The 27,780-nt window shown below is 37.4% G+C and overlaps 1 protein-coding gene across 2 annotated transcripts in view; it reads right to left on the bottom strand.

The window, feature by feature from the left end:
* The window catches only part of TENM3 (teneurin transmembrane protein 3), a 339,277-nt gene that overhangs the window by 123,080 nt on the left and 188,417 nt on the right, over positions 1–27,780 (bottom strand). For both annotated transcript variants that reach the window (XM_055315712.1, XM_055315711.1), the window contains one exon: positions 14,738–14,866. In XM_055315712.1, coding sequence (XP_055171687.1) covers positions 14,738–14,866 — 129 coding nt within the window. The remainder of the gene's footprint in view (positions 1–14,737; positions 14,867–27,780) is intronic.

The raw sequence follows: 27,780 nt of genomic DNA on the forward strand, positions 1-27,780 counted from the left end.
GCATATGATTTCACTCATGTGGAATTTAAGAAACAAAACAAATGAACATAGGGAAAAGGAAAGAAAGAGAGAAGGAGACAAACCAAGAAACAGACTCTTAACTCTAGAGAACAAACTGATGGTTACCAGAGGGGAGGGTGTGAGTGGATGGTGGAAATAGGTGATGGGGATTAAGCAGTGCACTTGTTGTGATGAGCATGGGATGATGTATGGAAATGTTGATTCACTGTACTGTACCCCCTGAAACTAGTATTATACTGTATGTTAACTAACTGGAATTTAAATAAAAAATTAAAAAATTGATACTTGAAGTTGACTTAATATGGGCAAATTGTTTTTCAGTACCATAAAAGCACTTACTTTTCCTATGATGTGCGGTGTATACAGGCGTGTGTGTGCGCACATGTGTTTATAATCAGGAGTAACAGAATTCCAGATTACTAAGGAAAGTGTCTTGTGATCACAGATAAGTATGACAGATAGCCAAGTTACGCCCATTGGGGTCTAGAATAATTCACAATAAACTCACCCTTATAGATAAATGTGAAGTTTGAGGGAGAGTATAATACTTGTAAATATTATGCTGGGACTGTCTTCTATCTGGCCTACCATATCCTACAATGACAAATGTACCTTTGGTTGCAAAGGACAGTTATATAAGCTAAAGGGAGACCATTTGGCTAATGGGCTGAAGGTGACAGGAAGTCATGTTCATGGACATGAGAGTCCATACAGTAGTCCCCTTTATTCTTGGTTTTGCTTTGTGTTGCTTCAGTTACCCACTGTCAACTGTGGTCTTAAGCACATGATCCTCCTTCTGATGTGTACTTAGGAGGTCAATAGTAGCCTAACGCTATATCACAATGCCTACATCGTTCATCTCACCTCATCTTGTCACAGAGGCATTTTATCAACCCACATTAGCACAAAAAGAAGGGTAAAGAAGATATTTTGAGAGAGAGACCACATTTAAATAAGTTTTATTACAGTATATTGTTATAACTGCTCTATTTTATGGTTGGTTATTGTTAATCTCTTACTGTGTCTAATTTATAAATTAAATTTTATCATGGTTCTGTACAGAAAAAACACAATATATATAAAGTTCGGTATGATCTGTGGTTTTAGGCATCCACTGGAGGTCTTGGAACACATACTCTGCAGGTAAAGGGGAACTACCATAGTGAGAAGCCTGCAAGTGGAGAGATAAGATAGGTTATAGTTGCAATAACCCAGGTATGACATGAGAAAGCTTAACAAAAAATCATTATTTACAATCCCACCTCTTCTTCTCTCCTGATGTCCATAACTGTGGCAGTTCTTAACGCTTCTGCTACCAAGTCTATTTTTCTTTAACTAATAATTTAGTAATATAATATGCTCTAGGGAATAAAAATGAAAAACTGGATTATAGTAATCCTTGTGATTTTTTTATGTATCAGCTCATAGATTATAAACTACATCATTCATTGAAATATTAAATATTTATTTTACAATAGTAATACATATTTATTTTAGCAAAATTAGAACAAAGAGGTAAATACAAAGATAAAAAATAGAATCCTACCACCCAGAGATTATGTTTGCTTCCAATCTAGTTAGACATCTTTTTTTATTCATAGAAAAATTTAAATAGCTGAGGACAAATTATACTTCACATTTTGGATGCTTTCTGTAATTAGCACCTATATACGTCATAAATTAGCCTTTTTTTTTTTTTAAAGAGGGAGAGAGAGAGTAGGGTGGGGAGAGAAGGGAAGACAAATACAGAGAGAATCTTAAGCAAGACTCCATGCCCAGCACAGAGGATTCATGATGTGATCTCACAACTCTGAGCTGAAATTAAGAACTGGATGCTCAAACCAACTGAGCCACATAGGTGCCCCCATATATTAGCTTTTAATGAAATGATTAAAGAGGTTGGAAAGAGAAATAGAACTTTTATTGAAAGCCTATGATATGCCGGGTAGTTTCACAGTATTATCTGTTGTGAATTAAAAAAAAAAAATCCATGAGGTGGATACTATTTTGAGATGAAGAAACTAAGCCTCAGAGAAATAAATTACTTTCCCAAAGTGAGTGGTCAATTCAAGATCCAAATTGAGGTCTGCAGAAATACAAAACTATGTGTTTTATATAGTCATCAGTAAAATCTTTGCTTTTTATTAAAAAATATTATTTTAAATTACTGAGCTTTGAATTTGTCTAATTCATATAAAATCAGATGGGGTAGCCCACTGAACCACTCTAGAGAATCTGCTTAGCTTCCAATTTTAGGATATAAAGTTACAGGTTTTTCTATACTTTTTTTTTTTAAGATTTTATTTATTTATTTGAGGAAGAGAGAGAGAGAGCGCGAGCACACAAGTGCAGGAGCCAGGGGTGAGGGGAGGTGAGAGGATGAAGCAGACTCCCCGCTGACTGGGGATCCTGACACAGGACTGGATCCCAGGACCCTGAGGTCACGATCTGAGCCGAAGGCAGACGTTTAACCAACTGAGCCACCCAGGCACCCCAATACTCATTTTTATTAGGAAGAAATGACCAGTTCTTATGAAACAAAAATTGCCATAATGGGATATTCTTTGGGTTATGATTTAAACTAAATTCCTAATAGGTTTTTGTCTTTTGGTTGGCTTCCACACGAAACCATTTCTAAAACACTGAATAAAGTAGTAGTCTTTTTTCGCATGAAGGCTGGTTGGTACACGTCATGTATAAATATGGAAATAGTTCATATTTGGATGCATTCATCAAGTTCCCACATTACTAAGGCTATCACTACACTTTCTTGTTATTAACAAGTTCTATTGTTATTTTCTGAAGCCTGTGTGATTTAATATACTCAATGATGTTGATCTTACATAATCCTGCTATAAATAGTTTTAAGCAGCTTTAATAGCATACTTGCACTTTGAGTGCTGGTAAGCATACAAGAGGGCTAATCACAGAATTTTTTTCCCCAAACATCATCTTTGCCTAAGCATTAGCTTTGGAAATCGTAATCAAGTGGTGACTTGAAGGGTTTCAGGTTTTGCTTTGTTGCTTTCATCATATATTGATTTCAAAGAGTTAAGATTTTTCTCATAGAAATGATATGTGTGTGTACCGTTGTGTCAATATGTGTATTTACTTATCCAATTAGTCCCATAGCAATTAAACAGGTGGTTCTTTTTCACAAAGAATGCTCTTTCATTTGTAAAACAAAATAACCAGGGTTGACTGGATGTACTTGAATGGGGGCAGTAATAGTTGAGATAATTGTTTTCTTGTCTCTCTAATGAAAAAGACTCACTAATCATAACATCATAGCATCTTAGGGTTCAAGGGCCCATGGAGGTCACTTAGTACAGGAGTCTTCAAAGAAGAGGACTCATACCCCCAGGTATGAAGACTACATGAAGAATTCTTTTCCTTCCTTCCCTCTCTCCATCCCTCCTTCCTCCTCTCCTTTTTCTCCTGAAGATTTTCAATGAGGGAAGAAATAGTCTGCTTTAAGGGAATTAATTTCTAGAACCTCAACAATTTCTATTTGTAGACTCTCTTTACCACAGAAGCGCATACCTCTCACGTATTCAGAATCTCACTATGACACACTGTATTAATAAGCACAAAGCTTCTAACGTGCCAAACTAAGGCAAAATTGAAAGAATCTTTGTTGATGAAGCCTTCTTTATTTGAGACATCATCAACACAAGGTAGTGACTTCGTGTCTTTCCCTGTCTTGCATGTATTCCTATCAAAAACAAAGTGCGGCATTAAGAATTGGAGTATTTGGGCAGCCCGGGTGGCTCGGCGGTTTAGCACTGCCGCCTTCAGCCCAGGGTGTGATCCTGGAGACCCAGCATCGAGTCCCATGTTGGGCTCCCTGCATGGAGCCTGCTTCTCCCTCTGCCTGTGTCTCTGCCTCTCTCTGTGTGTCTCTCATGAATAAATAAATAAAATCTTAAAAAAAAAAAAGAATTGGAATATTTAAGAGTGTTGGTAGGTTTTGAAGCCTGGTACATCAAGAGGGAAAGAGAACATGTTCGGTGACCTCGTCATCCATCCCAACCACTGGCAGAGCTACTTTTCACTGGCACAAGAGTTTCATGATTGCAGAGAGAACATCCTTATGGTAAGAAATATTAAAAGCAGTGATGCCTTATTTGATCCAATTGCCAAACTCATAGCAAGGATTCATGCTCTCTCTACCATCTACTTAGAGTAGGAATTCAGAACTGTGATGACGGTGACAAAAATGTTTATTACTGTATTTGAACTGAAAAAAGAAGTCAGACTTTTTCTAACAGAAAGTTTGATTTTAGTGAGTCCTAGATCTGTCAGTAGATTATATAGTATTTCCCATAAATTAAATGAGCTAATTAGAGGTATTTAAAGCATATGCTACAACAAAAGAATTCAAGTGATATTATAATCACAAAGGTGAATTAAAATGAACAGAGGTTCCATTTTCCACACCATTCTGTGTTTACCAGATTAAACAGCCACGAAGTAAAAGAGTAACAGGTACAATTAGTAGTATGTTGCTAAACCTTGGGAAGGCTTAAATGGGTACACTTCACAGATGCTGAGAAATGGGTGGATTTGGAAGACTTGGTAACAAATATTTTTTGAGAGCAGTTAGTTGTCAGCTCTGTGTTTTCAATAAGACTGACGAAGAAAGGTGATAAAACAGCTTGTAGACTGCTAAACACACCTTTTAGAAATAGATCACAATGTAATTTTTGACATATGACTAATAAGGATTTCAAAGAGTCAAATGGCTCACTCTAAAAAAATCCTTTCCTTCCCATCTGTTTATTTTGTAGCGAGATTTCTTCTATTTGTATTTATAAAAAAAAAAGAAATGGGAATAAAATTGATACTGAATCTTGCTTTGCTTTTGTAATAATAATATTCACCCATGAATACATGAAAAGTCCCTACTTGTCTCATTTAGTGAGGTATTTTCAATATGTTTTTGCTTTTTTATACTTTAAATAGTTACAAAAACATTTCATGTATTTATATAAGGATTAGGTGATTTCAGTCAAATGCATACAGCTAATAGTTATAAGCACAATTCACTATAAAGCAGGTTTTTACAACATTTATGAGTCTCACAGTTGCAGGAAATAAAATTTAAATTTGTACTCATATTTTGTTTTAAGGCACAAGCACTAAATGGCTTGAAGATCATGCATCTAGTCTAGCTTTTCTTATGAAATATGAATCTTCTCACAGTGCCTGGGTGGCTCAGTGGTTGAGTGTCTGCCTTTGGCTCAGGTCATGATCCTGGGGTCCTGGAATCGAGTCCCGCATCAGCTCCCGGTGGGGAACCTGCTTCTCCCTCTGCCCATATCTCTGCCTCTCTCTCTGTGTCTCTCTCATGAATAAATAAATAAAATCTTAAAAAAAAAAAAAGAAATATGACTCTTTTCACTTTAAAGTACCCAGCCACTTCTATTTGCTTCCAATTGTGAGACCATTTCAAATGAATTTGTTTTGAATTAAAGTCTTACAATGTCTCTTCTAAAAGGTAGATGCGGCCCTGACCTCTCATTATAATCTGTGATGTAGAGATTCAAGGACCTGGTTGACTTTCCTCTACTTAAATCCACGGAACCGGCAGCTTAGATTAGTGTCACATTCCTGCTACAGTCTCTAGTGTGAATGTCAGGGGACCATAGTTTTGTGAAGGGGCTTTGCCTTTTTAAATTCTGCACGACTGCTTTTCAAGTCCTGGCTTCTCTCTCATTTGGCCAAGTCAAGTGTGGTCATTCCTGTTAGCGTTTTCAAATGCTCTTTATTGATTGGAAACACCCCTGGAAGTCAGTGAGCCATTGACACAGTTTGATAAACTTGTAAATACTTCCACAACCTTTTCCTCTGAAGCTCATCAGTCCTCTCAGATAAAAGCCTGGCCACAGATGTCTTTCATCATGTCCTGAATTCCAGAAAACTTTGGCTTCAGAGGATATAAAAGGAGGGCCGGTTCTGGTGCTCTCTATCCTCCCTTACTGAGATCACTCCATCCTTAACCCCCGGAGCCTGAACCTGGGAATGATCATAGGAAACAGTAAGGTTGTTTGTAGGTTTTACTAAGAGAAAAAGGAGGAAAAATGGAGGAGAAAAAAAAATAGCCAGGGCAACAGAGCACCCTGTAGTTATTCTAAACTCAAAGCTCGTAGGTTAGGAATCAAACCAATTAAAGCCTTCACAGTACGAGTGAGGTGTATCATGTCTTCAAACACAATAGGGTATCATCTTGAAGATTTTTTTCCAGGGTTCCTACTGTGCCTGAATGTGGGAACCACTAGCGGTCTTTTTTACCTACTAACTGTGATTTTCCCTTTCATCAGTAAGTATGTGTCACAACGTCTCAATGTCTTAAAACACAGTTGTCAGACTGTGAAAACAGAAAGAGGCCACATCCCCAAAGCTATTGTTACTCCTCTCCCTCTTAGGTGATCCCCAGTCTATAGGCAAACGCATCAGTACATTTTTTTTCCCCAGGAAAATTGGCATTTTTTTCAGATAATGCATTAACAATGCCTTGAGCTCTGAGATATCATATAAATAATAATTTGCCAGCCCTAGATGTGATAAGGACAAAATGGAATGTTTAATCCATACTGATAATTAGGAGGTTTGGTACCTGTCTGAAAAGTATTTTGGATATCAGGAAACAACCACCCAAAGGTGCAAACTACTAAATATTTTGCCATCCATATCATGCATCTGCTGCCTGCCTATGATGGGAGTAAACACACCCATCATTATTAAAATGGAAAGACAGAAAAGAAATCCAACTGTAAAAAGTCTAACTCAATTGTTGAGGAGGGTAAGTGATAATATCATCCGAAGTCCCACAGAGGCACTAATAATTAAGATGTCAGGAAGCAAGGTTAGGCATTTACAGACAATCAATAGCCCACCCTCTAATTCTATGACTTAACCTTGGACTCATACCCTGACTTTGAGTTCTCTGAAAGAACCTCTCTTTTATAAACAACTACATGCCATAACTTAACACTGTGGATACCGAGTGTTACATCACAGGCGAAGTGAATTAAAACATAAATACCTCATGAACACAGTTTAATGAACTAGATCAATATAGCACCTAATTAAGGAACTATTACACACTGCAACACAAATAGTATAAACAATATTGAATAAAAGTCAAGGTACCTGCAACCCTGTTAGCCCATTTCTTCAAATCACAGGCAATCTTTAACTTGCTATAAAATTAAGTCTCTGAAATTGTTCAGAATCGGAGAAAATTCATACATGATGAACAATAATGTAAAATTTTAAAAGTATTTGAATTATTTCGTTTAGACAAGATGAATCTCTCTGTGTATATATACATACACACATATATATGTAGTGTTTAAATTTGTACTCAAAAGGAGTTTAAATTTTTTTTGTTCATATAAAATTGACATAAAACATTCTATTAGTTTCAGAAGTACAATACAGCGATTTGGTATTTGTTTACAGTGTGAAGTAATCACCACAGCAAGTCTTTTTAACAGCCATCACTTCACATAATCACCACTTTTTTCCTGTGATGAGAACATTTAAGATCTACTCTCTTAGAGAGGGAGACACACCGTAAGAGACCCCTAAGGATAGAGAACAAACTGAAGGTTGATGCAGAGAGGTGGTTGGGGGATGAGCTAGATGGGTGATAGGTGTTAAGGAGGGCACTCATTGTGAAGAGCACTGGGTATTGTATGTAAGTGATGAATCACTGAATTCTACTCCAGAAACCAATATTGTACTGTATGTTAACTAAATTTTTTTTAAAAAATCTATTCTCTTAGCAACTTTCAAATATCCAATACAATATTATTAGCTGTGACCACTATGCTATATACTATACTCCATAACTTATAACTGGAAGTTTGTACATAAGAAGCGGTTTTTTTTTTTTTTTTTGATTGGAGAAGTAATTTGCCAGAGTTACACCAGCCAAAATTTATGGCCTTTAATTTGTCTTATATTGTTTCAAACTATCCTATGCTAAATTTTGGCATTTGTCTTATTGTTCCTTTCAAATAAAGACAGTGTTGAAATATCCTGCCACGGTACCCTCTATTTTTCCCTACTATGTATGCATTTGCTAACTCCTTGTAATTGCCTGCTTGATTTGTTTTGCCTAGCAATTCACATGCTTTGAGAACAACTGTGACTATCTTTTTTTTCCCACTGCTATATTCTCAGAGCCTTGCTCTGTGCATGGCACATAGTATATGCTCAATAAATAAATGTACCATACTATGCATTCAAAGGAGTATTAAGGATAAGATTCCTTTCACAGGGGCACCTGGGTGGCTCAGTGGTTGAGCGTCTGCCTTTGGCTCAGGTCATGATCCTGGGGTCCTGGGATCAAGTCCCGCATCAGGATCCCCACAGGAGAAGCTGTCTGCTTGTCGCTGCCTCTCTATGTCTCTCATGAATAAATAAAATCTTAAAAAAAAAAAACAACAAAACAAAGTAAGATTCCTTTCATAAAATCCAAATAACTAAAAATAAATAACAATAAGATTTCTATTATTGCTTTAGAGAATATTCTTGATGCTGATTTAAAGATCTTTTTTTTTAAAAAATTTTTATTTATTTATGATAGTCACACACACACACACAGAGAGAGAGAGAGAGAGAGAGAGAGAGAGAGAGAGAGGCAGGCAGAGGGAGAAGCAGGCTCCATGCACCGGGAGCCCGATGTGGGATTCGATCCCGGGTCTCCAGGATCGCGCCCTGGGCCAAAGGCAGGTGCCAAACCGCTGCGCCACCCAGGGATCCCCTGATTTAAAGATCTTCTTAAAAAAATTTCGCTACAAATTATAAGTGCATAATCTAGAATTGTGTTAAAAAGAGTGAACTATAATTATTGACATGTATCAAATACTCATCATGTCCCAGTCACTGCCTGGAAGCCTACATGTATTATTTGATTTAAACCTCAGTACTATCCCATGGAGAAATAGGAGGTTAGGGAAGGCAATTTATGTAAAGCCACCTAAAGTAGGTGGCAAACCTTGAATTCTTAACCACTAGGCTGTAACCAAGATTTGCTTTGTGTATACTTTGCAAGGCACTGTGTTGGGCCCTTTTTTATAGTCTATAGCATTTAGTTATACTATTTTCATCTATTCATTTGACAAACAGTAACTGAGCACCTTTTGCGTGTTGATAACTGTGCTGAGAGCTTGGGACAGAAAACGCATATAATCTGAGCCTCCTACTCCAGCAAAGAAGACATACGTTAAGTAGTAAGAGCAGAGCCACTAACATTTTTCAAGCACTTGTTATGTACTCCACACTATTTTAAGTATTTCCTTTCTTTTTTTCATTTAAAGTATTTCCATTGAATTTTTAAGACTGTTCCAATGATGAGAAAACTTAAGGCAAAAGAAGTAATTTATACCTTGTCCCAAGTAACCAAGCTGTGAATGATCAGAACTAGGAAGTGAAGCCAGCAGGCTTGACTTAAAAGCCTATACTCTATCTCCCTCCTCTACTGCTTCTGTATTAGAGGATGGTATGATGAACAGCCAGATTGTGAGAGCCTTGGAAGTCATTTAAAGGCACCTGACCGGAGTCTAGGTCACTGGAGTGGGTCAGGCAGGATACGAATATTTCAGATTTCATGTTTGAAGACTGTGAGCAACACTAGAGACTAAACAGCCCAGACAGAAGGTGGCTTCTATAATCCAGGTGAGAGATGATGGATCTAAGAGATACTGTGGACTTGGAACACACAGAACTAGATATTGCATATGTAAGTGAGAGAGGAGTTAGGCATGACTCCTAAACTTCTGGCCCAGGTAACTAGGTGAATGATGATGTCATTTCCTGACACAAAAAGCCCTGAAAGAAAGACACATCTGGAAAGAGAGATGATACGGCACTTATATTTCCCAAAGGATGGCCACCACAGTATCTTCCATCCCACATGCTCTTATGAAACGAATCCCTGCCATTTCCCCACACAAAAGGGAAAGTTTAATTCTCCTTTCCCATGAATCTGAGCTGATCTTACTGACTTTCCTGACCATGAAGATGTAGTAGAAGTGACATCGTGTCCAATGTCCAATGTGAGAAGGTTCATAACTTCTGTGTGGGTCTCCTGGAATGCTCCCTCTTGGGATACTTCTCTCCAGAACCAGCTGCTATGTGCTGAGAAGTCCAAGCTGCATGGAATGCTCTGGTCAACAGCCACAGTTGAGCTCCAGCCAACACATAGCACCAACCGCCAGCCATGAGAATGAGCCACCTTAGACTTCCAGCTCAGTGGAGCTTTCCAACAGCCCCAGCTGACATCTGAAAGCAGCTGCATGAAACACCCAGGCACAAACATAAGAATTTCCCAATCAATCTACAGAATCATAAGAGGTGATATCAACTGTTCTCTTAAGCCACTCAATCTTGATATGCCTTATTATGTAGTCATAGAGAGCCAAAGTAGTTGAAGGATTCAGTCTTAGACTCATGAAGTTTGAGATGCTTGGACGACACCCAGGTGGATAAGTTCCAAAGGTACTAGGATAGATTTTACATAGTTGATTATATGGAGTTCAAAGAGACAGAAATATCTATGCTGCAAATATTGATTTGGGAGCACCCAGAATGTAACATAGCACAGAGCACACAGAACGTGATGGACACCTGGAGAGCTGATAAGAGAACCCAGAGGAATCATATTCTGAAAAGAGCAGAGTCCTGAGTAATGCCAATGTGGGGGGAACAGGCAGAGAAAGAGGAGTCAACTCAACAAACCAAGAAGTCACTGCCAAAGGGTCAGGAAGAGAGCCAAGGTGAATGCAGTACCACGGAAGCTAAAAGAGAAGAGCATTTCAATTAGGAGGGCTAGGCTTACTATTAATACTACCAAGAATTCAAATATGATAAAGATTGAAGAGTGTTCACTGATGCTACTGACACAGCAATTGACAACCCTCGAAAGCATTGGTTTCAACGCCTGGTGGTTGAGAAGAGCTGTGACAAAGGAGTACATGGAAAGTGAAGAAATGCATGAGGTGAATACAGATGCTGTGCTCCTTGGATGTGAAGGGAGAAGGAGAAAACAGGGTAGAGCTGGAGCAGGAAGTAGAGTCAAGGGTTTCTTTGTTTTCTTTTTTAAGATGTTGAGAGGCCTCAGTAGGCTCACATGTTGATGACAGGTGGCAACAGGGGGTAAATTTTTGAAGATCCAGAATGGGATTGAGAATACTCATGGAAAGATGAGCCTTGAATACAGGGCAAAGAGAATCAAAGCACAGGTCCAGTCACACATGGGAATGGAGATTTGTTTACAAGAAATTAAAGAGAACTTCCTAAGAAGGTTTCCATTTGTTGTTGAATAGAAAGGTCCATCTGTTGAGAGGGCTGGGGTTTTGAGTACCGTAAGACGATCTGGAACCACTGCTGACAAGTGTGGAATGGAAGGGAGTTTGCAAGGGAAATGGAGTAGGCCTACCAGATTGCCGGCAGTCAGTGAGCTAGGAGATGGGGATTATGATTCCCTCTTTACATGTGAGGAAATTGAGGCTCCAACAGGTTAAGTAACTTGCTCAAGGTTACAAAATAAATAAATGAAGGAGCTAGGATCTGAATATAGGCCTGTGTGATTCTTTCCAGTACATTAAGCTAAACGAATTTCTTGGTCCAGGGGAATAATTTTAGTTTCTGGAGAGAGACTGGTATTAGAAGTTCAAAAACCTCATTCTCACCTCTTCATTCACATTGTCCATTGCCTGAGACCCCACACATCTGACATCCCATCTCTAAAATTTGTAGTCAAAGATGGTCTAGGGAATAATCGGTAAAAGCTCAGAGCATACAACAGAAATTCTCCTTTTATATACTAAATACCACTTAGAAGCTTCTGTTCAAATGAGCTTAAAAGCAAGCAGGGAGTTTACTGAAGCCTTAGCACCATGACTGTTCCTTATAATTATGCTTATAAAGTAAGAATAAAATAGGACTGCAAAAACAAAAGTATTGTACTTACAAGCTGTGAATCAATGGTCTCATTATGTTTAGCACAGTTAATTCTCCTAGTGAGCTTTGTTCAGAATTCTAAGGCTCTCCTAAGGGCTGTAATCTAGAATTTCTAAAGAGATGATGTGATATGCTTCTCTGGATAGTTTATAAAACTGAGGCAGTGGATGATGGTGTATGGACAGTGCAGGATCATCACAGAGGTTTAAAAGCCATGATTTTAAGCTACCCCCTCCTTCTTGTAAATATAGTCCCCTCATGTCCCCCTGAGCCCCATAAGTATTTAAGAGATACACACCAAGAATCTTTACTTGGAAAAACAGAAATAAGGATTTCTTACAATTTAGTTTGGTTTTTTTTTTTTTTGAGGGGGTTGCTCTTCGAGAAATAATAAACAAGACAAGTGACTACTAATTAGTTCACATTTTGTGGACAAGGTCTGAGCCCAGAGATAGCCTTCCTTCCACAAGGAGAAATGTCTATGAACCCCCAGGCCTGTTGGCAGGCTGGAAGGTCAGTTTTTCTCCAGGGTACCTAACTCACCCTGGGACATTTGTTTCTGGTTCCTTCTGTGGGGGGCTTCTTTACAAGGGTAGGAAGAAGGAACCCTGCTTTCATGTATATATAGTTCTATAGGCACACATCACTTGTACGCAGTGCATTCTATAATCCTGTGGGGGAACCTCAGTCTCTTCTAGAGGGAAGGGCTTTCAGAGCAGTGTTTTGGAAACTGTGGACCACAATCCCTCGTAAAGTGTGAAATCCTTTGAGTGAGTGTCAACAAGCACTGGTATAAACGGAAACCCAAAAGAGTAAGGAAACCAGGGTGCATTTCATGAAATAAGGATAAGCATTATTTTGGGAAGCGTATTTCAGATGTATGTGTGCAGGGGTCTGTGGATCGTGACATAACATGCATTTCTCACTGCAGTACTAGAAAACGGTCTACAACTCTGTTAGTTCTGAAGAATTTCTGAGGCCATGTGCACTGATGCTCTTGTAATGCCTGGATCTGCTATGATCCCGGACAGTATATTCTAGGATTGTCCTAAAATCTTCTTGCAGATCTGAATCACTAAGCACCTTGACCAAGGTTACAAAGTAACCGACGAATACCAGGAACCAGTACTAGGCTGTGAGAGCACCTCTCAATTCATCGCTCTCTTAGTAGGTGCTGCTCAAGTACTGTGAAACTAATTAGTTGTGCTCCATTTTTGTCTTAACCATAATAAAAGCTTAGGAGGTTGTAAAATAAAACATGTCTATAATAAGCCTTTCTCATTTTAGTCTAATTTTTTGAGTCTGTAAAAAAAAAAAAATCCCTCCGTATGTGGTCAGTGCCATCAGGCTCTTTTTGCAGAAACTATCTACTTTAAGAGAAAGGCTACATTTCAATCTACATAAACCAAAAATAAATGCTCTTAATTTCTGTGTAGTTACTTGATCAGTTCCTCTGTGTTATCAGCGTATAAAAAAACTAAACAATTGTTTACTTAATTGAAATTTCCCCCACCTACAGTTTTAATGTCTTCAGGTGTGGTGACGTATTAGTCACCAGCTTATTGTTTCTTGGGACACATGGAGCTTTATATCAAAAGGCTTCATACAGGTGTGGGGCTAAGGGTATTTATTATGATGATGAAAATCTAACATCTTCTAAAATTCCTCAGGCCCCCTAAGAAGAAAGAGAAATGCCATAAAGCATTATTGTTAAAATAAAACAGAAGATGAGAAAACAGAGAACAACAACCAAAAAAGATAAAAGCATTAGTCATGGTGAATGGGTCCATGTGAAACAGCAGTGTATATATAAATATAAATAAATATATATTATCTATAAATACACAATAGCTTCTTTCTAGTCTTTCAAAGAAACTACCCACATGAGGATGAACATAATTGATGCCAAAGCAGAATACAAATACATGAGATAAGAAGAAACAAAGGGGAAAGAAAAGCTTGGGAAATGCTTAAAGGTAGATGATATATTTACATGACAAAAAAAGGTATCTTGCTCTGGTTGTTTTGAGATATAAAGTATTACGAGTTTTGCAAAAAGTCAGAGGATGCCAAGTGTCAAAAGATACGCACACACACACACACTCATATCAAAATAACACAGGTAATTATAATATAAATATACACATGTATATATACATTTTCCTGGGTTTTTATATGGAAAAATGAAAGAAAGCATTCTCAAACTTAAAGCCTGTTTTAAATTCAGAACCAAAGGATGTGAAAGTCTGTTAACCCAAAGTGCAAACTTTGTTGAAGGTTTACAGAAGAAAGGGCAAGCAGAGGAAAGGTCATTAAATTATATCCTTTAATGTGTTTTGTATTTCAAAGCTTTTATAACAAAATTAATATGGTATTTCAACTCCATATGCTAGTTGAATGAGAAAAGCTTCATATACCCAAGATATAATATCTGAGATGATATACTGAATTGTAGCCTATTTACAGGCTAAAAATAAAACAAAATACCCACTTGCAAGAGGGAAAGCTGGAAAAGTCTAGCCATCAAATCTGAAAGCAGAAAACTGCATTATTCCTCTAATAAAACTGTGAACTTCCAATCTTTCAAGTAAATGAATAAAAACCCCTCATTAAAAGATGACATCTGTATTTCAAAATCTTTTCCCTCTCCCCGATATAACGGGATGTGACATGGATAAAAATAAATTTATGGAAAAGAGATGTTAAAGAAACACACAAGACACAGAATTCTTTCTCTTACCATTGTTGTTGTCACCAGAAGGTAATGATACAGTGTTTGTCGGCATAGTATCAGAATTCACTTTTCCATTCTCAAATGTGTCATTTTCAGTTTGCTGTAATTGCCAATTGAGGCCAAAGAGATGCATTGCTGGGGGCAAAGAATACAAGTTGTTTAAAGGTCTGCTGTTTTTAGCCAGTATAGCAAATGGTAACATGTTGATAACAAGATTCATATGTAAAGTTAAAATTTCCATGTTCTGAAACAACAAAGATCACTGCATTTTAAAAACTAGAAAAGAAACAGTTCCTCACACAAATGCAATGTAGGTAACAATGCAGTACAATATCGATAGGATTAGAATATACCATTATCTGCTCTGCTTTGTCTGAGTCCACGCCTCACTGTCACTTAAGTAAGCGTGAGAATGCTCTAGAGCAGCCTCCGCCAAACGTGCTTGACCACAAGCCACTTGCACATGTGTAATACTTAGTTGCAGCATCCCTATATTCTCAAGAAACATGACCTATTCATTTGGATGAAGGTAAAAAGTAACTGGTCTCCCAGATAAATTAGCTGGCATATGAAATGATCAGAGTGGATTTAGATGCACAAAATATTGTAATATTTGAATATTCTAGATTTAAGATGAGTTTATGACATTCAATTCATCAAGGCACAGATGAAGCAACATACTACATGTTAGGTAATTTCATGTACAGTTTCTGATGTGGGTCTGAAAATCTTGCAAATTTATAAAAATTTTACAAATGTGTTTACTAATTTTCTTTATTCAAAATATTTAGAAAATAGACAATTGTAAGACTACAATTTATATTATAGATTCAGACTATAATTATATAGTTTTATATAGAAGATTATATAATTAAAATTTTTTATTTTTAAAAATTTTTAATTAAAACTTTTAATAGTATTTTTCTTACTTTATTTGAAATATTTACAAAGATAATCCCTGTAATTTTGGCCATTAACCCTCAACTTAACTTTCATTTGTGTTTCACAAAATACAGTTTCAGAATTAATACCTAAAGAGGCTAAATATCCTTAGGGAAATCCAGTGAGGGTAGTATTACTGTATCACGAAAGACTTTTTTGGATATTATTTGACATTTCGGCATCCAGACTGCAATTTACTAGGGAAGAAAGACATAGTGTCCAGGATGTATTGTTAGAAACAGTGTGATGACTACAAAAGGCAAGCCTTTATTAAATATGCAATATATATAGTAACAGTTAAACTGCCACAGTACAAAGAGCAAGGGCTTTAGACAGAGTTAGACTTTGGTCTAATCCTCAATTTAGGATTTAACTTTGGACAAATGATAGAACATTATTAACATCAGTTTTACTTAAAAAGTGAGTTTGGCTAAACCTACCTTCCTTAACTTATAGGAACTTTCAAGACAGGATAAGTCTATGAGAGTATGTTAAGGACAGCTGGTACATAGTAGGACTGTTCTTAGTACATCAGTACTTCATTTATTTATTCCAGACTCCAGATTACTGAACTATTTGAACTCACCTGACCAGATCATGCTACCTCTCAATAAATAGTTCCTTCTACCTGTTATGCTCTTGATCCACTGTAAAATACTCATTCATCGCTCAGATGGTAGGCCCCAATTTTGTGGGGTAGCCTTCCCCGACTTGGTTAAGCATCTCTGCAAGACTGTTTTCATTCACTTTTGTATCTCATGGACTTTATATAGTGCCCAAGTAGGCCTTAATAACTGTCAAATAAACGAAATCTATGTTCTGATGTTTTCAGATCTAAGAAAACACTGTTGTGGATAAAAATATAGTAATTTAAGGGAAAAGTTAATAAATGTAAAACAAGTAAATAATGAAGAATAAAGTGTTATAAGTAATTAATGACTATATTAGCATAATAGTATGTGAAAAGCAGTTGAGTAAAAGTCCACTAGTATTTTATTTATTTAATTAAAGTTATAAAAAAAAGATTCCAGCTTTTTTGAATCTTGAGGGCATTCTATAAGTTTCACATTCTTCTGTTAACAACTCCTGACATAAAATTATGCTATAATAAGAATCACCATAAACATAGATACAAACATAGCTACATCTACCCTGTATATTTTTAACAAATGTATATACTCCCCTTCTTAAGTTATAATCTGCCAACAATTCCTTTCAAACTCTGTTTTTTCAAGGATTAAGATATATGTTATAGAATTCTTGAATTCACAAACTGTCAACTTGTAAGGAGGGATAACTTCATATGTCATTTTGCATTAAATTACATAGTGTTTGAGTGGCAAAATGTCAGGTGCTTTCTAAACATTTATCACTTCATACATTTTTCAAGGTTTTAGGTATATTTCAGCAATTTTTGAGTAAAATAATGGGAGCTCTTTCTGCATACAGTGAAAGCTTTGACAGACATACTTTGGCATAGCAATGATAAATATTCCAAAAGGGTCAACTTATACACAAAATAATTTATCATCATTGTGAGCTTTTATGTAACATAAAAAGTCTTCCTGAATGACAAATTTGTTTATATTATTGGTTTTAATAGACTTTGAAGAAGAGAGATAATCCACGCAATCCTGCACAGGTGTCAAGTGTTAGAAAGTAATGTTATGTTTGTGTTTAGAGAGCTATTTTTTTTTGTCAGATAGGCAATAACTTTATTATATATTTTTTCTTACAGAAAATCTCATTAAAATGAAATTCCAGTTCTACTTAACATGCTGTATAATGAGAACCATACACCAAATAATATTATATCTTGTTTAACACTGCACTGAAAACAGAGACCAACAAGTTGTTTGGTTTTAGGATACCGTGGACTTTGAAAATCTTGGTGTTTGCTATTTAGTAATGCTCTTGACCCTCATTATGTGTAACTTGAGATTTTTATACAAATTCAAGATGTTAGTAAAACTAGTTCCAAGAATGAGAGAGGGGGAGGCAAAGGGAGGTAGCAAACTCATAAAAGTAAAAATTGCTCGAGAAATTACTGAGCGCTTGTGCAATAACACTACGGGAAGGTCTTGGCAGACAAATAAGGGAAAGATTAGGGAAATAAAATACATATGTAAATACAGAAGGATGAGCCCAATTCTTCCAACACCCGAGTTGGAAAGGCGATCTGACCCCAATGGAAGGCATTTGGTGCCACTACTCATGAATGGTAAAAAGTGATCCTTGGTTTACGCATGACCAAGTAGGCTGGGTGGAGAGTGTCAAGGGGTGGCTGGGAGCTCTGTGCTCTTCAGAGTCCCTCAACCCCTGGGCAGATAGCTTAGGTGAAGAGTATCAGCTGGCAGGAAGGTGGTGTTAGAACATCATGATGCAGTATTTTTTTTTTAATAAAACATTCATTAAACATGTCTCACGTATCAAATGTTGTGCTGGTGCTTCACCTGCTTTATCTCATTGAATCTTCACAAAGATTCCAATGAATACTTACTATGACTACTTTTTTTAAAATTTTAGATCTGAGAAAATTGAGGCTTTGGGGGAATTTAAGGTTTCAAGCAGGCAAATAGTGGAGTTTGCCCTTAAACCCAGACCTTCTGATAACGAAGGGGACACCATGATACACCCGTCTGTCTGCCAGGGGGCTGAGAATCCATATTGAAGAAAGTGAAATGTGGCTTCTGTGAGGGCCACAGGCTAGATGTTTTTCTACTAGATCAAGAAAACAGAAGGCAGAGGTGGTATTTGATGGCAAAAGATGGGCAGAGATACCACTAAGTAATGTTTGCATATTCCAGGCACAATTCTTCCATACAAATACTTTCCCACTGTACTGTATTCTCTTTTGTAGAAGAAAATTATAGCGATATGATAAGAGTGAAATTCACAACAGGCTATTTTGGTTAACTCTAAGAGTCTTTATTTAATTTTAATTTTTAAAAGATTATATTTATTTATTCATGAGAGATACAGAGAGAGAGAGGCAGAGACACAGGCAGAAGGAGAAGCAGGCTCCCTGTGGGGCTCCCAGGACCCCGGGATCACACCCTGAGCCAAAGACAGATGCTCGCTCAATCCAGTGAGCCACTCAGGAGCCCCTTTATTTTATGTCTTAAAAGATTTTACTTATTTATTTGAGAGAGAAAGAGAAAGAGAGAGAGAGAAAGAGAGAGAGAGAGAAAGAGAGAGAGAGAGAGAATACAAGTGGGGGAGGAGCAGAGGAGAGGGACAAGGAAACTCCCCACAAAGTACAGAGCCCAACGTGGGGCTTGATCTCAGAACCCTGAAATCATGACCTGAGCCAACACCAAGAGTCGGACACTCAAACCTACTGAGCCAGGCAGGTGCCCTTCTAAGAGTCTTTAAAACAATTTAAGAATTACATGTAAACAGTATACGTGTGTATTTTACAGTTACAAAAAGCATTCATGTAGGTTTAATCTTAAAAAATGTTTCTCATATCATGTTTCATATTTCTATTTCCATGAATTTTGGGGTGATTTTAATGAGGGATGGGGGCTACATTCATATCTAAAATGTTATCCAAGGAAGAAGGGAATTTGTGAATGAGAGCAATAGCATTGTATGTCTACCCAAGTGTGTTTTTTATATTTGAAAATACTTTGATGTCTATTATCTTCTCTCTCTTTTAAAGTATTTACTTATTTATTTTAGAGAAAGAAGCCATGGCGGGGGGTGGGGGGGAAGAGGAGGATCTCAAGCAGACTCTGCAGCTAGTGCAGAGCCTAGTGTAGGGCTTCAACTCACAACCCTGAGATCATGACCTGAGATGAAACCAAGAGTTGGATGCTTAACCAATTGCCCCACCCAGGCACCCCAATGTCTGTTATCTTCTAACAGGGGTCATCATCTCTGCTGTAAAAGTGAAACACAGGCAGCGAGCAGGTTAGCGATCTACTCAATGCCTTTTAAAAAATATATAAAGAGGACTTATGATACAAGATCTCTTGACCCTATTTCAGGATTCTTTTTCCTATACTGTGCTGTTGTCCTTCAATTGTTCTGAATTTAAATTTAAAGAAACTTAAAAAATGTTAACACAAATTGATTTATTTCTTTTTCGACAGCAGCACATATAATCAGATGTTGTCCATTTGTTGAAATGGGCTTCTAAATACAAGATGTTTTACCCACTGAAAATGGTTGCATATCGCAAAATCATTTGTAAGTTGCTTGTTTGGAATTAGAATGTATTTTCTTTATATTGAAATATCTTAGAAATGATGGTTAAGTCCCCAGCTGGTCTACAAAAGTCTGTCTCTATATCCAGTAGAAATATGTATACAAATAGCACCAAAAGGCATGAATCAGGATATTCTCAGTAGCATTATTTGTAATAGCCCCAAAATGGAAACCCAGATGTCTTCCAGCAGTAAAAAGATAAACAAATTATAGGGTAGTCATACAAGGAATTCTATAGACCGATGTAATGAGTAAGACACTGCCAGGTGCAATGACATGGCTATATCTCACAAACACAGTATTGAGCAAGAAAACCTATTCACAAAAAAAAAAAAAAACATGAATATTGCATAAGCTAATATGTATAAAGCTCAAAAGCAGGTAAAATTAACTGGTAGGAACAAGTCACCAGAGGGGATGCCTGGGTGGCTCAGTGGTTGAGCATCTGCCTTTAGCTCAGGGTGTGATCCCAAGGTACGGGATCGAGCCCCACATGGGGCTCCTTGAAAGGATCTGCTTCTCCCTCTATGTCTTTGCCTCTCTCTCTGTGTCTCTCATGAATAACTTAAAATAATTTTAAGAATCTTAAAAAAGAGTCACCAGAGTAATTACCTCTAGGGAAGAGGGCCTAGAGAATGACTGGGAGAGGCCATAGAGGACTTCTGGAATGCTAGTAATATTTTACTTTTCTATCCGGGTGGTGGTTCCACTGGTGTGTTCACTTATGATCTGTACAGTTTTCTAACTGTATACTACATTTAAATTTAAATGTTTATCGAAGAGTAGTCCACTTAACACCTAGCAGAACTAAAGAACATCTATTTTCATCTTTCCTAAACCTTCCCTGCAGGCGCCTGTCTCTACAAGGCTCCTAGGTGCTCCTCTAGGAAAGATATGAGGGTAGAAAGGTAAGTGACTCCATCAGGAGGTAGAGGGAAGAGCAAGAAAAGGCATCCTTAGTGCAAATCTCAGGTGTTCGAAGGAAAACAATCTGATTAAACAAATCCATGTACTAGGTTAATGACTGTCAACTCATGAGCTTAACCAGATTGATTGGTAGTTTAAAAACATTGTGACTTGGGCAGCCCGGGTGGCTCAGTGGTTTAGTGCCGCCTTCAGTCCAGGGCATGACCCTGGAAACCAGGGATGGAGTCCCACATCGGGCTCCCCATAGGGAGCCTGCTTCTCCCTCTGCCTGTGTCTCTGCCTGTCTCCCTCTCTGTGTCTCTCATGAATGAATAAATAAATAAATAAATAAATAAATAAATAAATAAATAAATCAAATAAATAAAATCTTAAAAAAAATAAAACAAAACATTGTGACTTGTCTTGGAGAGGGTGTGCAGAAACTGGAACCCTGGTGCACTGCTGATGAGACTGTAAAATGGTTCAACTGCTATGGAAAACACTATGGAAATTCCTCAAAAAAACAAAACAAAACGAAACATTGAAACGGGAACTACCATATGATCTAGAATCTCCTTTCTGGATATACACTGAAGAAAGAACTGAAAGCAGGGTCTCAAAAAGATATTTGTACATCCATCTTCATAGCAGCACAATTCACAACAGTCAAGAGGCAAAAGCAACCCAAATGCCCATCAACAGAAGAATGGAGAAAGAATACGTGGTATAAACACACAAGGGAATATTTATTAGTCTTAAAAAGGAAGGAAGCCTTGCCACAGGCTGTCACATGGATGAATCTTGAGGATATTAGGTCACATAAAATGTTAGTCGCAAAAAGATAAATACTGTTTTGATTCTACTAATATGGGCTATCTAAAGTAGCTCAAGCTCAAAGAGGCAAAAAGAACGGTGGTTGCTGGGCATGAGGGTAAGGAGAAATGGGGAGTTGTCTAAAAGGTGCAGAGTTTCAGTTTCTTAAGATTGAACAGTTCTGGAAATCTGTTGTGCAACCATGTGAATGTATCACAGGGACCCCGAACTGGCCAGATGTGCTTGTCTATCACTGAAATCCTGCCCTTAACTTCTTGGTTTCCATGGCTTTGTTCCTGTCATTCCTGGCTTCTGGGATACCGTTCCCACGTTCTTTCTGATGACATCTCACTAGTACCTTGAAGTCTAGTTGAAATGTCTTCATGTGAGGCCCTCCTACAATTAAAAACTACCATAGCACTTTGTAGTATTTTATCTAAAACATCCCACTTTTTGTCTGAATAAATTTTTTACTTTCTGCAGTTGTGAGGAGTGAGGGGAGTTGTCAGAGAAGCAGAAATGGATCTTTGCAGTTAAGAGTAAAACAGGGACACGGAGGGAAAAAAAAAGAGGAGCTGAGAAGAAAGGGAATAAATGAAGATTTTAGCTATTTAATATATAATTCAACTTTTTCAATACTTTGCTGAAAGTTGATCTTAGAGGCCTGGATCTCTGTAGCTGAACTGGCTCCTGAGAAACAGGGGTGACTAACAGAGCCCCTGAAACCATTAATAGTAAGGAGAAGCCTTGGAGGGCACCTTGTGTAATTCCTCCCCCTTTCTCAGGGTAGGAAAACATAGACTTTCACGATGATTCCCAGTCAGAACCCTTCTAAATTAGTTATAATAGCTAACATTTGTCATCTACAAACTTAACACACTTTCAATACTATCACCCAAGTTGATGATAAAAATTGTCACATCAACTTGAGAAGTAATGGACATGGATGTTAAACCTTCCATTATTACTGCAAACTATATTACTAACAGCCAAAGGGTCCACTTTACAGACTCAATCTTTTTAGGTTGTCTCATGGTATTCTTGGATTCAACAGATCTGAAGATGTTTACAATGAAGTATTTCTTATATAGTTAAAAAATTCATTTTATAACCTTCTTGGTTTTTTTTTTTCCCTGTAGGCTTTTCTAGTTAATGAGAAGCAGAAATAAGACAATAGGCTAGTGAAATCTTATGAAGACATTTTCTTTCTGCTTCAACGATCATTCCAGTGAAAGAAATTATAGTGCGGGATCCCTGGGTGGCGCAGCGGTTTGGCGCCTGCCTTTGGCCCAGGGCGCGATCCTGGAGACCCGGGATCGGGTCCCGCGTCGGGCTCCCGGTGCATGGAGCCTGCTTCTCCCTCTGCCTGTGTCTCTGCCTCTCTCTCTCTATCTCTGTGTGACTATCATAAATAAATTAAAAACAAAAGAGAGAAATTATAGTGCACATTCCTTTTACCTTTCAAGGCTGATGGAGATGAAAGGAATCCATGATATTAGAGCAATTCCACCCCTTCTCCATGGCAAAAAAGGGCATTTCATTCTTTTTAACCAATGTATGCTGGTTTGATACTTAAAAGCCAGCATGGGGAACACTTGAAACCAAAATGTGTCATTAAAGAAAATTATATACCACCAAGTAGCAAGTTCAGTACCATTTTTAGATCCAATGTTGAGAGAAATGGTGCCAAATTTTGATCTTGTCTCTGGGGACCATGCCACTGAAGTTGCTATCACAGCTACTATTATTTCTACTGGCATGCCTCTGTTCTTAGATACTGCCAAATATGGATGGGAAGGAGGGGTGGTGACAGCTGGTGACATGGTCCAGCAGTCTGCCAGAACCTTAGAGCAAATTACAGGGGATGTTGTGAAGCGAACACAGAAGCAAGCACCCTTGCCATCAGAAACCCGAGTGTAGCTTATGCCACCAGAACCCTGAAGAGTGACACTCTGAGGTTTTGGCAACCTGGACTATAGTTCTTAGCATGCCTGCCATTATTGGCTAAATGCTGTTTAATATTACAAGAGCAAGCAAACATTCTCACAAAGACAAAAAAAAAAATAAGAGATAATATGAGAACCAGAGTCTGCTTAAGAAAAAATGGGCTTAATAAAATATCATCCTGAAAATGTCTGTAAGTCGGTTCTGCGTATGCCTCCAAATCCCTGAAAGTCCATGGAGGCAAGCTAAGGTCTAGAGTTTTCCTGTCTCGTAAATCACCTCATATCCACCATGGTACAGTTTCCCAAAAATAACCTTTCTGATAAAGAGTCATTAAGAACATGTTATCAGAAGTTGCTGGAAAAGAAAATCGGAATCTGACCTTTTACAGTTAAGAGCACAGTTTTCAACACAGATTGCCCGTGGCGTCTTGTGGAGCTTTGTTTATACTAAAAGAGAACCGAGCCCCAGTCTCAATTCTGGCTCTAACTAGTTGTGGGACCTTGGCAAGTCACTGGGCTTCTCTGAGGCTTAGATCTCCCATTTTTATAAATATCAAAAGAACTTGCTCAAAATGATCTCTAAGGTCTCTTCCAGATTTAAATTCTTTGATACGTCAATATATTTTAAAATATAAATATTTAGGCTACATCATTGAGCACAGGCAAAAGCATCTGGCATCAATAAGCTATCAACATATCAGAAGACTAATGCTGTTGTTCCTTTTTTAAAATTTGAAAATAAAATAAAATTGCATGGGGTCCAACAATCACTTCATGCACACAATTCCTTTGGTATCTTGGGTTGTGCAAGCAAGATCGCATCATTTTATGTTTTAATTTCACAAATATATAAATACACCTGATGTTCATGGGCAGCAATTAGATTTTACAGAACAAAATAAGAAAAAATGCTCTTAAATATAAGACAATGATTTGATTTGATACATGCTTACAGAATACAGCCAGGTTTTCTATGTAAAATGAAAGCATCTCATGTAAAGATGCAGTTTGTAACTTGGACCCCTACTGGTCTAAACTGTCATTAGGAATACATAGTTTTCCATAAATTAGCTTTTGTTTTGGATTTCCTGCTGTGTTCATATACATGTTGACGGAGTGTGTTGGGCAATATTTTGGCATTCTAATCCATTATTATTTGTTATTAGCTTTCAAGTCTAATATTATTCATACAGTCTACATCTTGCTGGCCCAAACATGGTCATTTTATTTATTTATTTTTATTTTATTTCTTCCAAATATGGTCATTTTAAAATCAATACTTTTTTGGAAAGCTTTCATATTAATATGTACTCAAGCTGTCATTAAGGAGGAAATTATCTCAACGACAGGATTTTTGATATTCAAAGGTACTAATAACACTTGAGGTAGCAAGTGTCTCAGAGTATTATAAAATACTAAAATCATAGGTTTTATGTAAACTAATGGCTTTTTGGGGGTGAGGCAGAAGGGGACAAGAAATAGCTGCTGATATTTTACATAACCACGCTATACATTTTTCCTTTCTACTCTTTTTTTTGGCATTATGTCAGCAATGGGAAGACAGGATTATTTTGGCTACAGCAATGTCTTGATGAGACAGTGATTTAGTTATGTAGATTTTCCAGAATATTTGACTCATATTCTTTGGTGAATTAAATTTACATTAAAAATTCCACTTCTAAATTTTGTTGCTTATTTTTGCTCTCTTCACCATGTAGGTTCAGTGTAACATGCTGAAGGATGTTGTTGAGGAGAGAGTTATTCTAGCCATCCACCGATGGCCGACATTGAAGCTGATGGGGCTTATGAAAATCAAGCTGCGGCTGTGTCTGTCACCAAGGGATTTAAGTCAGGACTTCAAAAACAGGCTGTTTTCCTAATATTTCATTAGTTTTCTCTCATGTCCAGGTTCCATTCTCTGAATGAAAGAAGCATTCACTCTCCAATCTCATGGAAAGAATAAAGTGTTGACCACCATTAGATTAGCTTGTCCAAGGGAGCCAGTCCTTATCAATCAACTTTGAGGTAACGGTTATCAACATTAAGGACTATGGCAAGAGGACCTATTTAAAGAACATTTGAAATACACAATGAAATCATTTACATGATTTATAGACTATTCCCTGCATGCTGATACAGTGACTTTGCTGTTATCATGAAATGTACGTAACAGAAGATTCATTAGTGACAGTTATTAGTAGTTTTGCCACGGAAACCCCATGGATTTACTCATTATTCAAAAGCCTGTTACTGACTCAATTTTCACCTGGATTCCTTTCTTCCATAATAGCTTTAAAAGCTATAGCATCACATTTGTAATGAAAGTATGTTAATAATCTACTTAAACATAAAACTTTCTTTGGCTTGCTTTAAAAAATTTTTATTTATTTGAGAGAGAGAGGGAGAGAGAGAGAATGGGGGAGAGGCAGAGAGAGAAGGAGAGAGAGAATCTCAAGGAGACCCCTTGCTGAGCGTTGAGCCCTACCTGGGGTTTGATCCCATGACCCTGAGATCATGACCTGAGCTGAAATCAAGAGTCCACCCCTTAACAGACTGCCACCAGGTGCCTTGGCTTGTTTTGACTTTTTGAAAAAGCAGTAGAATAAATATGAGAGTGACAATTTTTAGAAATTTTAAGACACTCTAAATCTTCATTATTAAAAGATCCAACCCTTAGGGACATAGAGATTCCTAGAGGAAACCTGGTATATTAATGTATGGCAAAATCCAGAAAAACATCCTCTTCAAAACAGTCCACTTCTCTAAGAGGTTACATCCGAGAGGGTAAATGTGATCTGGGAATGTATGTGTTGTGTGTGCGTGTGTCATGGCTGTCAGGTGGCAACTTGAAACAAAATCAATGACCCTTCAGGAATCCAGGTCTAACCCCCTCATACAGTTTGTTGTTCACCATCTGTTCATCAACAAAAACGCAGTCACCATCTACTTTATCAAGTTCTGTTGTATGTGTGAAGCAGAGTGGTGTGGAATCCACCTCACCACTGATGGTACCCTAGTTCATGATGGTAAGTTTGACAGACCTTATCTTGACCCTTGACAGACCTTGACCCTCTTAAGTCATCATGCAGGTGGGAACATATCCTAGGAAGCCACCATTCCAGCTGCTCCCCCATTAATCTGGGCTGACCTGGAGAGGTCTCCTTATGAATTTATCTTAACTATTATTAACGGATATTTATGTAGCATTTGTGGACATCTATTTCAAAGCAAAATACAAAGGAAGTTGTCATCTCTGAACCTCAGGATACCTTGCTCACACTGTCAACTGGCTTTTGTATTTTGGTGGTCTCACACTCTTCTCCTAAAAATAAGTGGCCCACTTTCCTACTTTACACATGCATTGCTCCTCTATATATGATTCTTTTCTAAGATCATAAAGAATTTCTCTGAGGTAGTAAAAAGCATTTAAAAATATCGTGAGTCTAAAAATAGAAAATAATGGTAAAATTTGTGACTATTTGAAATGACTGAAATAATATGATGAGGTTTTATGTACAAATGCTATGTAACTCACATGGGCTCACAGTAGTTACATCATGCAGTGAGGTTGTTGCAACTATAAATGTACTTAACAAAAAAGATTAAAGGATCTAGAATGAAATTAAAAGGCCCAATGAAAGAGACCAATTTTTCAGTCTCCTTAGTAATGACTCCTGTACATTAAAAAAAAAAAAGTGCTTACTACCTTTATGATTTAATCATGAGCCATCTATGCCTTTTTATTTCATAGCGAAATATATTTTTACATTCATATCTATTTTTTTCTGTGAGATTATGAGCTTAAAAATTTAAATACATTTTTTAGTTTTTTATTTTTTTTTAAAGATTTATTTATTCATGAGAGACACACAGAGAGAGAAGGAAACACAGGCAGAGGGAGACTCAGGTTCCATGCAGGGAGCCCGACATGGGACTCGATCCCAGGACTCCAGGATCACACCCTGGGTCGAAGGCGGTGCCAAACCGCTGAGCCACCCGGGCTGCCCTAAATACATTTTTTTAAAAGAAAATTTTATAGCATTACCTTAAGGGAAAAATCAACATCTCTTGATATAAACAGAAGGCAACAGTAAGAATAAATGGAGTAAACTATGAGCAATACTATTAAAATCTATGTGGAAATGATAGCCAGCAGAAGTGTTTTGTTTTTTTTTTTTTTTTAAGATTTTATTTATTTATTCATGCGAGACACAGAGAAGAGAGAGGCAG

The sequence above is a fragment of the Nyctereutes procyonoides genome, unplaced genomic scaffold (genome assembly GCF_905146905.1).
Source record: "Nyctereutes procyonoides isolate TBG_1078 unplaced genomic scaffold, NYPRO_anot_genome, whole genome shotgun sequence".
NCBI classification, from domain to species: Eukaryota; Metazoa; Chordata; class Mammalia; order Carnivora; family Canidae; genus Nyctereutes; species Nyctereutes procyonoides.